The sequence below is a fragment of the Calidris pugnax genome, unplaced genomic scaffold (genome assembly GCF_001431845.1).
Source record: "Calidris pugnax isolate Ruff unplaced genomic scaffold, ASM143184v1 scaffold20, whole genome shotgun sequence".
NCBI lineage: Eukaryota > Metazoa > Chordata > Aves > Charadriiformes > Scolopacidae > Calidris > Calidris pugnax.
The window spans coordinates 26,818,668-26,833,763 of NW_015094510.1; the positions used below are offsets into that span (position 1 = coordinate 26,818,668).

Consider the following 15,096-nt stretch of genomic DNA (forward strand, 5'->3'; position numbering starts at 1 on the left):
TAACCGTGGCAGGTTTGAGTTTCCAGCAGATTTGAGTTTGCCTTTTTTGATTATCATCTGATGTGAGAGGAGGCTTAGAGTTTCAAGTTCACAATAAACCTATTCAGAGCGACTCTTTTATTAGCTTGAACAGTATCTCCAGAGTTCTCTTCATCTTTGGCTTTACTAAAAGAAACTATTTAAGCTTAACCAACAAGCAGGGATCCTGGAATTATAAGCAGAGTATCATTTTGTTTTGATAAGACCGTCTATTACTTTGGGCTCTATCTGGAGTTCTTAAATGACCCTGTTTATCTCTTCTGCATCATGGAACTTCTAGTACTGTTCCATGCAACTTGCTTATTTTTTAAGACCTCAAATTACTTTTAACCCATTTACTGGGTTAAAAACTCTGGCCTTGGGTATTCTTGCCACGGAGTCTGTCTGAAGCTGCCAGGTATTAAATGTAAATTTTGGATTATATTAAATGTATAGCCTATTTCACTGTCCTTACATGAGTTCAGCGTAACAGAAGGACAGAATGAAGTACTGACAGGTGGGAGAAGGGTTGAGTTGGAAAAGAACAGGTATTTTCTGTGTGCTTTAAGGGGAAAGCTGAGGTTTTGCAAGTTTGGGATCCTGTTTGAATATATATTTTTTTAAAACCTTTCAAAAAAATCCGGAAAACAAGCTGGCTTTGTCCCTCTGTTTTCTTCTCATAAACTGAAGCCTTTCCTGTTGATTGTGGGATCCACTGTAGTTATTCTCCCATGTCCTCGTTGCTCCCAGCCTGATGGACTTCTGCATGCTCTTCTTCAAGCAACTCCTGGAGATAATTTTGAAATTCTAGTGGTTGTAGATTGTGGCTCTTGGCTCATAAGTATTAAATTTTTACACAATACTGCAGAGCTGAGCATGCTCAGTAGCTTTGGGAGAAATTCTGATGGCGTGCATTGTACTTCAGAAACCTTTCTCAGAGTTGACGGGAATGAAGATATTTAAGCTTCTTAAGTGTGGGGGTCACTGAGAGATGTTTCAGTGCAGGTTCCAGAACTGTACCTTGGAATCTCCTGCCTTAGTTCTGGAGATTTTAAGTTTGTCTTCTTTTGAGGTACACATTTCCATCTTGTCTGAGAGATAGTGCTGACTTCTGTCATGTGAGATTCTCCTAAAAAAAAAATGAGGACCAGGTCTTAATCCTCCACGCTCTGTTATCTCTGTGCAGGAGTAAAAGTCTGTATTTTATAGAAAGCAGAATAATTTGGTTTGTGTTAAATCTCTTATGGTGTTTGGCGGTCCATCTTCTGCTGTAGAGAAGCTTTTAAGCTTTCCATTTCTTTATATGTGGGAAGGTATTTTTGTGTTATGGCTCACTGCTATATCTAGGCTGATTAAAACAGATGGTTTGTGCTGAGTTCCTACGTGTCTAGGTGGGATCAGTGAAGTCTGAAATATATGATTAAATACTATTGAACTAGAAACTTCTAATACTGATTTTTGTTTTTATTCTAGGAATGTACTCCGGAGAACCTGGAGCTGAAAAAGAAGATTTTTGGTCAGTTAGATCTTATTGTTGGTGACAATGTTATCTTGAGCAGCTCGACTTCTTGTCTCTTACCCAGCAAATTGTTCACTGGCCTTAAGCATGTTAAGCAGTGTATTGTGTCACATCCCGTAAGTATGATGGCATATTTTGTTTTTGTAGTAGTAGTACAGGTTTTAACTAAACTGCATCCCATTCTCTTCCCTGCAGACTGGGAGATATAGAAGGATATTTGGAATGGTTGTGGGCTGTTGGTAGTGTGCAGGGGCCTGGCTTTTCTGAAAAGCTTGTTTCACAGAATCACCATGGTTGGAAGGGACCTCTGAGTTCATCGAGTCCAACCTTTAAAAAAAAAAAAAAAAAAAAAAAACACAACAAAAAGAAAAAAACAACAACAGAAAAACCCACAAAATGCAACGCCCCACCACATCACACCCACCCACAAACCAATAATCTCAGGCACTAGAGCATGCCCTGAAGAGCCACATCTACACGTTTCTTAAATACCTCCAGGGATGGCGACTCCACCACCTCCCTGGGCAGGCTGTCCCAGTGCCTGACCACCCTCTCAGTAAAGTAATTCTTCCTAATATCTAATCTAAACCTCCCTTGCTGCAACTTCAGACTATTTCCTCTGGTCCTGTCATTATTCCCTTGGGAGAAGAGGCCAACCCCACCTCTCTGCAACCTCTGTTTGGGTAGTTGTAGAGGGCAATGAGGTCTCCCCTCAGCCTCCTCTTCCCCAAACTAAACATGCTCAGTTCCCTCAGCCTCTCCTCGTATGACTTGTTCTCTAGACCCCTCACCAGCTTGGTGGCTCTCCTGGTCAATCTGTGAGCAGCAGCATCTACTAAATTGAGAGGATGTATGCATGTTTGATACTGTTGGCTCAAGATAAGCTGTGTAAGCTGTTGTGCTCATACTGTGTTACTCAAACTGATGGTTCTCAAAGTGTAGGAGTTTTGAGTTTTGAAGACAAACCTATAAAATTATCTACTTTCATCTTATGGCATCATTAGTCTTTTCTAGTATCCTTTTTTCAGCTGCTGTTGGGTGACACTAAGGATCCAAACAGTGAGCTGCATGTGCTTATCAGGTAATGTCAATAAAAGATGGAAGGTTTTGAGTCTGGTTTCTTCAGTTCTGATGCAGAAGCAGTATACCCCAAGAGGAACAGCAGGAGGATGAAATGGAACAAATTGTACTTGGAGCTGAATTTGCATGTTTTGTGACCATCCGGGACAGGGCAGTGATGCAGAAGTGGCATGACTAGAGGTGGCAGCAGAACCTCAAAATGCTGAAGGGCACCTGTGAGCCTCTTTGGGGCTGCCAGACAGAGGGTTATCACATTTCTCCTCAGTATGGAAGAGTGTTTTGACATGATCACTGGGATTCTTACTGCTTTTGTTTTCCATTACTCAGTAGCTAATGAAGTTGTTAGCCTATTGTTAACCTGGTCTTTGACAGATTAGTTAGGAGGACTGTTGTTAACGAAGGTTTGCAGTATTCTGGAGAAAGGTCTGCAGTTTGGTAACTACATGTTATTTGTCCAGGGCATCACTTGCGGTATAGAGTAAATGTCAGTTCCCTGGGCGTGCTCAAGAGTGGCAGTATGAACACGAGAATACAGCACTACTTTACTGTAATGTCTCTACAGCTACCTGTAGTCTGATGCTGCAGTGTCAAAGCATTTGGCAACATCCCTCTGCCACCACCATTGTGCCTTGGGGTGATTGGAAAACGAAAGGAACAAAAAGACTGGTTTCTTTCTTTATAATTAGTTTTCATCCCCTTTTAGGTTATTTAAAAAAAAAAAAAAAGTCAAACTTCAAACCTGTGTCTATGTTCAACTTTTCTCCAGTCTAAAATTCAGTAGTTCCTTATCTCCTGTTCCTAGGGTTGTGACTTCCTGTAGTGCTAGACAAGAGATAATGTCTCTTCTAGACTTCTGTATTAACTAACTATAGCTATGATGTTTTTTTAACCAATTCCTAGGCTTCTGCCTACTCCCTGACTGTCAGTCTTTGCATTAGTCTTGCTTTACTGTTTTCCCAAGTTGGCCTGTACCTGTTGACTCTTTAGTCTGAGCTGCAGTCTTTATAGGAGCCACTTTTGAAACCAGGTTTTATCAGATCTGGAAAGGTAGCTAGTCCCTGCGTAAACATTTTCTAGGTTGCTGTTGTAAGGATTTTCCAAAAGCATTTTCCAAAGCAAATACACTGGAGTGCCGTAAAATGTCTAATTGTTCTGAAATGGCTTTGCAGTCCAACTGAGACTATTTTCTTAGTAATCTCAGCTTCACTCAAAGGGGAGTGTACTGGAGAAGCTGTGAGCCACTGTAGTCTTCCAGGGACATTTCTGCATCAGAAAACATGCTTGCTTTGTTGGCTTCTGGTGTTTTGGTTTTTTTTAACCGTGGCCTTACTAACATCTTGAACACAACAGTAGGACATGGGGAGTGGTGGCTGCAGGAAGCAAGGAGCTCTGGAAGATGCTGCAAAACCAAAAAGTTTTGACATACCAGAAAAATTAGAAACTAAAGTTGTAAATCCTCTGGCAGAGGTGAGTGTATTGAGGAGAAATGAAATGAAATGCCCAAAGGGCAAAAGGAGCTCATCTCTTTGCCTAACGTAGCAATGGGTTCAGTAATTAGGAAAAAGAAATCCCATAGCACAGCTGTATGATAGAAATACACGCAATATATGTACGTACAGCTGTTCTCTGCAAGTAGTTTCAGGCAGCGTATTTGTGGAGGTCTTCTGCAGAGCAGTTCATTTTTCATGACCTTCTAGGTCACACAGCTAGAAATAATGAGACAGAGACTGTGTGCAGTTGAGTGAAATTCCTTGCTTTACAGGAAACCATGTAATCACCTTAAAAATGTAATTTTAACTCCACTACTCCTGTTGGAAGTTGTTTATGTCTTCTAATTTTTGTTCCAATCTTACAGTTAGTGTAAGGGAAGCTCTTCTGCTCCCCAAAGAAGGGCTTTGCATTCCCCCTTCTCATTTTTAGAAACCTCCCCCACCCCCAGTTTCATCCACATTTTGCCACTTTTACTTTTTACCAACATCTATTATCTCACTCCTAAAAAATTGCCTTGCTGCATCTCTTCAATGTGCTCATGAACACACCCGTGTGCTGCCTGTGCCAAGTTCATGAAATAGAATTTTTCAATAAGATGACTGTCAACACTAACCTTGGAAGAAATTTATAATAGCCTTAGTCTCTCTCAACAATTAACTTGTCGTCTTCCTGATCGAAACCTGTGATATACTTAAGGGTTAGAAAAGGCTTAAGAGAACTTATTGGTGCTGCAGGGGTTTGGATCTTGGCGTCCATCACGGTGTTCTCAGCGTTGGTAGTGGCACTAACAAAGAGACTGATGTGAGGAAGGTGATACTGGAACTCGAGGCACTTTAAAGGGGATGAAGTAAGTGCATTACATCAGTAGTCAGAGCAGACATAGCCTACAACAACAGGTTATCTTGGTCAGACCTTACAGTAAAAGGAACCATGTAAGTACAGGAAAGAAAGAATATACGGCGAGGAGGAAAGACTGCTTGCCTGTTGCTGCACGACTAAATCCTGTACTTATATTTACATGAGCACAGTTAAGAGTGGTGGACTGTAAAGGAGGATGGTGGAAGAATCAGTACTTAATTACCATCCTTTAAATGTCAGTGTTATATCTGGTAGTAATTTATGATATTTTAGCTCCTTCTGTTGCCTGGAAACTAGATGGATAGTTGAGTTTAACACCTTAGGAATATGGCTGAAGGACTGCTGCTTTCAGAAAGGGCATGCAGGCAGTGTTACTGCCTGTAACACTATGACCTGAAGAACTTTTAGCTGTTTCTAGGATGTTCTTTAGAATTTTTTGTTTATTACTTCAAAAATACATTGCACGAAGGTCTTAACTTGATGAGAAATTACATTTGGAAAGAGTCAGGGAGAGCTTTTTTTTTTTTTTTAAAGTAAGTACAGTGTTTGAAGGTAACCTGTTCTGCAACTTTTTTCAAAGTATGTTTTATGTGATATCTGTTACTGTGTTTAGCATATATTTACAGGCTTGGGCCAGTAGCAGCTTATCTATTAAGTGTTGCATCTTACAGGTGGTGTTTAGCAATGATTTTGATACAAAGTTCTTGAATATCTGAAAGGAAATGCCTTGCTTCATTTGGAGAGACAGGTGGTGGCCATGGGTGTTACAACAACAAACAGCCTGAATATTGAGAAAACATTGGTTACTCCAGTCAGGATAAAATCTTCTAGTGATGTGTCCCAAAGTACCGTTTGAGTGCTGTCATCTTTAGTGTCAGTCCATGAACTTTGCTGGGGTTAAACAGAGCTAAATTTAATGCAAGATTATATTTTTTTTATTTGAATTAATACACTAGCTTTTATTGAATTGGTGAAGTCTTTCAGGGTCTGAAGATCAGGCTTACTGTGTTCCCTGGAAAATATCCACGCTAGTAATAACCTATAAAGATGCTTTATATTAGCTTATTCTGTTAATCTGTTGATAGTTGACATTCTTCTGTTGTGTTTCTTTTTGAGGTAAATCCACCTTACTTTGTGCCATTAGTTGAAATTGTTCCTCATCCAGAAACAGATCCTTCTACTACAGAGAGAACATATGCCCTGATGAAGAAGATTGGTCAATCTCCTGTCAAACTAAACAGAGAAATTGAAGGGTTTGTTCTGAATCGGCTCCAGTATGCAGTGATAAGTGAAGCCTGGAGACTTGTGGGTGTATGTATTTTGTTTGGTTTTTTTTCCAATTTCTACAGACATGCACACACTGCTGGTTTTATAGATGTGACAAGTGAGATTGTGTATTTAAATTTCCTATAAATTTGTGTTGTCTGTATTAAATTGTCCCTTATGAATGTGAAATACTGTTTTTAACTTACACGTTAGTATATAAGAAATTATGTTAGTTATAAATGCCAAAGTCTGAGAAAAACAAAGTGGTGTGATCATAACAACTGTCCATTATCCTGCTTTCTTTTCAGAGTACTGTCACTTTCAGGACAATCAACAACCTTAAAAGCATAGAAATCAAAATATTGATTTTTCTTTTCTCTTGGTTGTCTCATAATTTCCTGTTATTTTGTGAATGTTGCTGGCCTATTGTACAGTGGTTATGAAAATAATATTTTAAATAGCTTTCTCTTTGGCCTTTCAGGACTTCCACTCATAGGTTCAACAGTTATTTGATACTTGTAGTTAAAGACAGATTTCTCCTCCTTATGCCCATTCAGACTTCTAGCTGAGAATCATTTGTTTGTGCCCCTTCAGCTTTTCCCACAGTTACCTGTTCTTTGCTGCAAAGACTGATCTTTCATCAGGAAGAGCTGAATTACGAGTCTCTTGCTATTCTGTTGAGAAGAGATTCAATTGAGCTTGGGTAGGGCTTACTTCTTTGTCATGGAGAGTGTTTCGATTTTTCAAGCTGTTTAAAACAACCATGTACACAAATATAGGCAAGGATCTTAACATTAAGGTAATATTAACATACTGCAAACGAAGCAACTCTTTTTCCAAAGCGGTATCTAAACGTAGTGGCTGAAGTGATTTTTTCCTTACTTCTAGTTAGCGTCTTTGAGCAGCCCAATGCAACAACATAAAGGAGGTGGCAAATAATTGTAAGCAAAGCAGTGCTGTTAGGAAGTACTGCTTCCCGTATGAATGGGTTCCGGGAACATTTAGACACAGTCATGCTAGAGGAAAACCATGCAGAAGCAAACTCCAGCTGTGGAAGTCTCAAAGCCTAGACTGCTGGGAGCTGAGGCTGTGCCTATCAGTGAAAGTACCGCTCTGCATATGGTCCTTGGTTATGGAAAGAGTATAAGAACACTTCATGGGTTACTATTGGAAAAGAGGTATGATTTGAGGTGAACCTTTAGTGTGAACCTGTATGGATGCTTTTTGTGTGTGTGGTGGTACGTGAATAGTAACAATATAGTGCTTGAAGCATTGACAGATAATGAAAGTTGCTTTTGTTGTGTATTGTCAAAGTTTCCAAGTTTTCTGTTTTTGCATAATTTTATCACATTTCAGGCAAATACACTTCTGAACTGTAACAACTTTGGCTGTATTTTCATTCCAAAAGCCTGGACAAAATAGAGCTATCAAAGTTGTATAATTCCAGCTGTGTAACTTCAGGCTACACACTGCCTTTGATGGGAGCAGAATCACTGTAGAGAAGGCAAGAGCTGCAGGCCTGGGGCAGTTTCTCTATTTCTACTGTTGTGCTGCCAACTATAGTTGTTTTTATTGCAAGTCATGTTCTTTTGGTGTTTCCACTTTCAAAGTGGGGAAAAGTACTTCTTGCTTCTTGTTGATAGGTCAATTTTCAGTCCTTAGTGTTGAAAACATCAGCCTTCCCAACTCTTAATCTTTGAGAGGCTCCTGAAAATCAAGTCTCACTCACATTGATGCCTTCTGGTAACAAATGTTTTCCTTACCTTAAGAAGCACTGGGGGTGGAAGATGAACTACAAATACTAGCAAGAGGGACAATTAATAAAGCATTCTTGTCCAAAATGTCCATCCTATTAATCCTTCTGTGGTTAGACCCGTAAATTGAAGTATTGGATGAAAGAACACAAGTCAGCTTGGATGCAGAACAGACACTCTTGTTAAATTACTTAAGAACACTGGTATTTTGATGCTAATAATGGTATATTGCTTTTGACTATTGTAAAAGAATAATGAGACAGAACCATAAAATAATTTCAAGCTTACTTGTTTTATTAGTGGTTGTAAAGGTCTGAACAAGTCTATTTGTATGCCTACATGTAGTTGTGTCATAAACCAATCAATGCTCCTTTTTCTGTTACAAGTTTTCTTTAATTTCAACATGGTGAGTGCTGCATTGTTATTTGAGGACTGTTGTACTGCACTGCAGCGTATCAGTTCTTTGCCACATAATGAGGACATAAGTATTCCAGATATAAATGCTGTGCGTGAACCAGGAGAGAAACATAGCAGCAGTCTCCCAGTGTTTTGAAGGAACTTGAAATGATCTTAAATCAACCCCTTTTATGTAAAGAAGTATCTGTTTTTTTGAGGATTTTGCTGAGATGCAGGCTTGAAACTTCCCATCTGCATCCTCACCTCAAAAATATTTATAGCAATGGCAGGGGAGTGATCTTATATATGTGCACATAGACTTTTATCAAAGTCATTCCAGATATAAATGCTGTGCGTGAACCAGGAGAGAAACATAGCAGCAGTCTCCCAGTGTTTTGAAGGAACTTGAAATGATCTTAAATCAACCCCTTTTATGTAAAGAAGTATCTGTTTTTTTGAGGATTTTGCTGAGATGCAGGCTTGAAACTTCCCATCTGCATCCTCACCTCAAAAATATTTATAGCAATGGCAGGGGAGTGATCTTATATATGTGCACATAGACTTTTATCAAAGTCCCAAATTTATGTACCTCTCCCTCCTCACATATGTGCACATAGACTTTTATCAAAGTCTGAGTTCAGACACCTTTGCATGGACCACAGAATCACATGAGGTTGGAGGAGACCTCTGGAGATCTTCTAGTCCAACCCCCCTGCCAAAGCAGGTCCACCTAGAGCAGGTTGCACAGGAACTTGTCCAGGTGGGTTTTGAATGTCTCCAGAGGAGACATTTGAGGAGTCTCAAAAGGAGACTCCACTACCTCCCTGGGCAGCCTGTTCCCGTGCTTTGCCACCCTCAAAGTGAAGAAGTTTTTCCTCATGTTTAGGTGGAACTTCTTATATTCAAGTTTGTGCCCATTTCCTCTTGTCTTATCCCTGGGCAGCACTGGCCCCATCCTCTTGACCAAAACAGGCTCTTTTTCTTTTTTTTTTCTTTTTCTGTTTTGGTGTTTTTGTGGTGTCTTTCTGTTTGAGGTTGGTTTTGGTTTTGTTTTTTGTTTTTTCCAGTCAGTTGAGCTTATTTCAATCAAGAAACTAGTGGAAACTTCTCCGATAGAAGTATTTATGTACTGTTAAAAAAGGCATTGGTGGTAGGACAGACACACAGGTACAGCTGTACTAACAACATTTATCTGGACAACTTTATCACAAATAGACTGAGCAGCTTGCAGGATGTGTTTTAGTTCCTAAAAGTCACTCAGCAGCTGACAACCTGCCAGTCTCTCTCTTTTCTTTAGTAGTGCTGTGTTGGGAAGTGTGATGGGCAAGGCAGGGGACAAGGATCATATGATGGGAGGAGGGCTCTGCTATAGAACATGGGGCTGTCTAGAACGCAATGTGGTCAATATTGGTGAAAAATTTGGTGAAATATTTTGGTGAAATATTTTTCACCAAATATTTTTCAAAACATCACCTGGAATTTACAAGAAGGTCCTGAAATACAGCGGCAGAGATAATGTGGAGAACATGGCAGTTTTTCAGCCCTGATCCAATTTAGGAGTTTCAGCTGCCTTTAAGAACCTTTTAAAACTGATGGTGGCATGAGAAGTGTCTGAAGAGTCTGCTTTTTCCACTGTGCAAGCTTTTGATATTGTTTTAATGTAGTTTTTTCTTGAAAAGTGTTGTGTGGTTTTTTTTTTTTAAGGTTATAGTCATTGTAAAAGACAGGAAGGATGTAGTCCTGCCATCTTTGTTAAACTTTCAGAAAAGAAACAGTCATGGTTTGGCTGTGTGGCCATTTTAGTTTTTCACAGCAATCAGGTGCATTGGCTTCAGTCCCAAATTTATGTACCTCTCCCTCCTCAGGTGACTATCTTGGCAGTCCCTAAATGCTGGCAAGACTTTTTTAATTCCAAATTCCTTATTAATCATAATTGTATTATAGTGTTATCCAGAGGACCTTTCCAAAAGATCAAAGATAAGGTAGAAGGTTAAATATCTAGTTACAGTGCCCCATAAAAGGGGCATATCATAAAAGGAAGTTTAAAGGGTCAGGGAGACAGCGTTGATACTAAGTGTTTGTTACAGGGTGAGGTGGGTGAGGGTGCCATGGAAGAAGGAGGATAAAGGCCAGCAAAGTTGAGCAGGTGTGAAGCGTGTAGGACAACAAGTTTCTCAAACATGATGAAATGGAAAGAGATGGAGTTGGTAGAGGGATCTAGGAGAAAAGTCATATGCTCAAAATGACAGGACTGGAAAAAGATCTCATCAGGGTGTGGATGGAAGGGACTTGATTGAAGTGATAATGAAGAGAAGGGTGTAACAGGTGCTGCTGAGACAGAATGCATATATTAGTGACAATCAGAAAAAAAAATACTGGCTTTGGGAGATACAGAGGATGAAGTGGGAAATTTGGAGACAGAAAGTATGTGGTCCAGATGAGAGTGAAGTCCAAAATAACTTTCTAGGCAGACTGGAGTGAGTAGGAGAACATGTTGAATTGATAGTATGAGAAAAAGTGAGATTGTTGGGTTATTTTTTTACCATGTCACATTTAATAGGATTACAGACCAATTTCGAGATAGAAGTAGTGATGTGGGTGTGACTCAGATATAAAGACGGTTGATTAAAACCAAGTATGTTGGCTCAGGGCCTAAAGGTGGAAACTGCAGAACCGCCTCAGGTTTTTGGAAGGGAGAAAAGGGTCCCTGCATAGCAAGAAGTACTAATGAAATACCAAAGAAGCATTGGGACAATACTGTGGCATCACAGGAGATTAAAATCTCCAGGAAGATGAGATTGTGGCATATAAATTGTGTAATAAGAAGTGTGGGGGATTCTGAGCTTGTCTAGATCTTGAAGATTGACTGGCCATTGGGGTCACTGAGGATTTTGGTGAAATTTATTTTACATTAAGATCTTAATTCTGTAGCTATGAAAGCTTCTAGTGAACTCTAACACACTTCCTCTTCCCTCTGACAAGTGCTTATGGGGAAGGCCTACAGGAAGGTTACCCAGGATGAAAAAGATGCAAATCCCCTTGGGAAGATTGTTTCACACCTAGACTTAATGAAACTGGATTGGAACTCTTTCTTGTTTACTTGTTAGCATAAACAGCAATACTCTTGGAAGACACCTTGCTGACCTTGCACCCACCCTGCTGAATCATTCCACCAACTTACGATCTCCTTAACATAAGTGGGAGTAGGGTTGTTCCCTAGGGGAGGGATGTCTTAACTTGTTTCTCATTTATTCGTTTTTAATTTCTGAAGAGAAAGTAAAAGGTGTTTATGTAAGAGGGTCTATGTGACAAGGTTAAACTGAGCTCACATGTATAGAATAAAATATCCTTCAACTGGAGGAATCTGTCATGTTTTCCTCTGGTAGCAGCAACGTATTTAAATAAATATACAGCATAAAATTATATATATGCAGCATAAAATTGCAGCTATAGTCAAAAGGCAAAGAGCAAAGCACTCATCTCATGATTGAGAGGGCACCTGGTCTTCAAATGTTAGTACCAAAGCTGAGGATTGTGGTAACAAAAGAAATAAATTAGTTTTGAATTTGAAAATTAATTTGCAATGATTCTGAAGTGTTTCAAGAGCCTGTTAACTCTTTAACGTTATGTTCACAGCTTTGAACCACAGTGGCAGTTAAAATGCATCTCTGGAACTTGTGGTTAATCTTTTGTCCGCAAATCCATGTCAACCAGGAAAAAAAAAAAGCATAGCTTTACCAGCATAACTCATTGTTTGGATGAAGCACTCCCAACAGAAGAGTGCTTTTGTTGACTTTGCTGATGTCATTCAGAGAAGTTGTGTTGCCATGTCAGGGGAAAAAAACTTTCACAGAACGTGTGGTGCCTGTGTTAGTTAAACTGATGCAGGTCTGTAATCTGAACGCTGTCTGAGGCTTTCGTTTAGTCCTGTCTTTATGCAGACCTTCCTGTCTGGCTCTAGATTAGTTACTTTACCATGCCTATGCTTTACCTTTATGTTGAAGAAAATAATGCTTCCGTATCCCTGCCATTTTATTTCTAATTAAATTGTTACCAGAACTGCATGTTCCATATATGGTGGATAGATCTTAATAATTACGTTGTTGTTTCCTTTTCAAGATAGAGTTCAAAAGCCACTTGCAACAAGGATTCAGCCAGACTTGCTTTTGTTAGGAGCAATACCTACTAACAGATTGAGACTTGAAGTTGAATCTAATAGAAGGCTCTATTTAAGCCTGAGATGATAAGACTTGATGTCTGTAGCCAGCTGTAGAAGTTATGTTGGTCTTTGGATTATAACTTACTTTCAAAGTAAGAGTAGATCATAAAATCATTCAGGTTGGAAAAGACCCTTGGGATTATCAAGTCCGACCATCAGCCCTACTCTGCGGAGTTCTCCCCTACACCATATCCCCCAACACCACATCTAAACGACTCTTAAACACATTCAGGGATGGTGACTCAACCACCTCCCTGGGCAGCCTATTCCACGGGCTGACCATTCTTTCTGTGAAGAATTTTTTCCTAAGGTCCAGTCTAAACCTACCCTGTTGCAGCCTGAAGGTTCTCCCTCTTGTTCTATCGCTAGTTACCTGTGAGAAGAGACCAGCACCATCCTCTCTACAAGTAGTTGTAGAGAGTGATGAGGTCTCCCCTCAGCCTCCTCTTCCTCAAACTAAACAGTCCTATCTCCTTCAATTACTCTTCATAAGATTTATTCTCCAGGCCCTTCACCAGCTTCATTGCCCTCCTCTGCACTCGCTCCAGCACCTCGATATCTCTCTTGTATTGAGGTTGATGAACACAAGAAGACCCTGTGGGTGGGATTCAGCTCAGTTAAAGTGGGATTTCTACAATATAAGCATTGACATCCAAGTTTCTTATTCATCTTTCATTTGATGAGGAGAATTAGGCCCTTTTAGGGGACAACTCATCTTACCTATTCTAGATGTCTGCTTTAGGACACTGATTGCCTTTTTCTCCCTAGTGATTATAAAGAGAGTCTAGATGTCTAGCTCAGATGTCAGTGTCTAGAACAGGTCAGGAGAGCTGCTCTGCATGCCTGTAACTCTACCTGATCACTGTGATACTAAGGAGCATTCAAACAGGGCCCTGCGAGGTGGAAATTTAACAGAAAAAGATGTGTCTTTGGCCAAGCAGATGAGTATACCTGCTTGTATTCTGCAGCTCAGAGGGGCTTGTGAAAAAAGAGGTGCACTGATTGAGGAAGGCCCTTCAAGGTAGGGTGAGAAGACAAATTAGAAGCAGTTCAGCATGTCTTTCACCTTCTTAACCAGAAGGAAATGGTTTTATGTTTCTGGGAATAAAGACAACAAGGTTTTTGAAACCAAGCTTTATCTGATGGAAGTGGTTAGAACAGGTCTTAGTTAATTCCTATCATTCTAGTAGGTGAAAAACAAGCTCATATAATAAATATTATTCTTCTAGTGTAAATCTGTTAAGATAGTGAACTGTAACTTTTTTTTTTTTTTTTTACAAGCCTTCCCATGCTTGCCCTAACCTGATGGGGGTGTTGGCTTTCTTGTGCTACCATGAGGGTGGAACAGAAGCGCTCAACTTTTTAACAGCAGAAAAGCTTCATTTTTGCATGCTCTGTATCCTCCCAGCTCTGAGATGTGAGGCTGGCAGTGAACTTGAGAACCTGGGCAGGTTGAGGCTGGGTAGGTTGAATGTTCAGTGAATTTTGTGGGAGTGGCAGCTGCATTGCCTACGTGTTTGGTCCTGGCCCTTTTTTGCAGGTGGCATCAGGAATAGTACCCGCTGGTGCACCCCTGTTCCAACAGTTGTGACTCTGTCCGAAAATCCAGAACTAAGACAATATGAAGGGAGGTGTAAGATTTAGCCAAAACTCCTGCATTTAAAAGGGCTGGTGTAATGCTTGGATTTGATATAAACTCTTTTGGTCATGTGCTGTTAAGAGCGTCACATTTGCTCTGTGTTCTCTGATAATCAGTTTATAAGAAAAAAGTATATTATTTACCATAAACAGCTCTATTTCATTTTAGTACATGAATTATTGTAAGAAATAAGTATTGGGCAAACTAGCATGTACGAACAGTACATACTGTATGGAAAAAGTATTAATTTAGAAATTTAAAAATAAGATACTGTCAAAATGCATCACGGTGTATTTGAATTAGGAAGTACAGCAAGATTAGATACGTGAATTAATGTTTATACTGAATCATAGGAAAGGTTGCATAATAGATGGACATTTCTGGCAAACAGTTGTGTTTATGTTTGCAAGCTGACTGCTATTTCCAGCGTTAGTTACTTTAATTTTTTAACTATATATAAAAAGCAGGCAATTTTGCATTAAACCTAAACATTCACAAATCTTCCTGTTCTACTTTTGCTACTTAGGAAGGAGTAATATCTCCTACAGATCTAGACCTTGTGATGTCTGATGGATTGGGAATGCGATACGCGTTTATTGGACCTCTGGAAACCATGCATCTTAATGCAGAAGGTAGGTAGTTAAAATGATAAGAAATATGAAGGGAAGGCTTATGTTGCACAAGACTCTGGAAGTGTTTTATAACAAGCCAGGTTAGGATTGCTGCAACTATGACTCGTCTTTACTGTCATGATAAGAAAAGGAAAAGCTTAACTAAAACTTGAGGTTGGATGGAAGGAAATGGATATTGTCTATCGTATTGTAAGTGATCAGATGAAATTGAAATGCTAGCTCTG

The 15,096-nt window shown here is 39.7% G+C and overlaps 1 protein-coding gene across 4 annotated transcripts in view; it reads left to right on the plus strand.

Moving 5' to 3' along the window:
• The window catches only part of CRYL1 (crystallin lambda 1), a 61,485-nt gene that overhangs the window by 28,355 nt on the left and 18,034 nt on the right, over positions 1 to 15,096 (plus strand). For all 4 annotated transcript variants that reach the window (XM_014966210.1, XM_014966211.1, XM_014966209.1 and 1 more), the window contains 3 exons: positions 1,492 to 1,653; positions 6,083 to 6,277; positions 14,767 to 14,872. In XM_014966210.1, the coding sequence (XP_014821696.1) occupies positions 1,492 to 1,653; positions 6,083 to 6,277; positions 14,767 to 14,872 (463 nt within the window). The remainder of the gene's footprint in view (positions 1 to 1,491; positions 1,654 to 6,082; positions 6,278 to 14,766; positions 14,873 to 15,096) is intronic.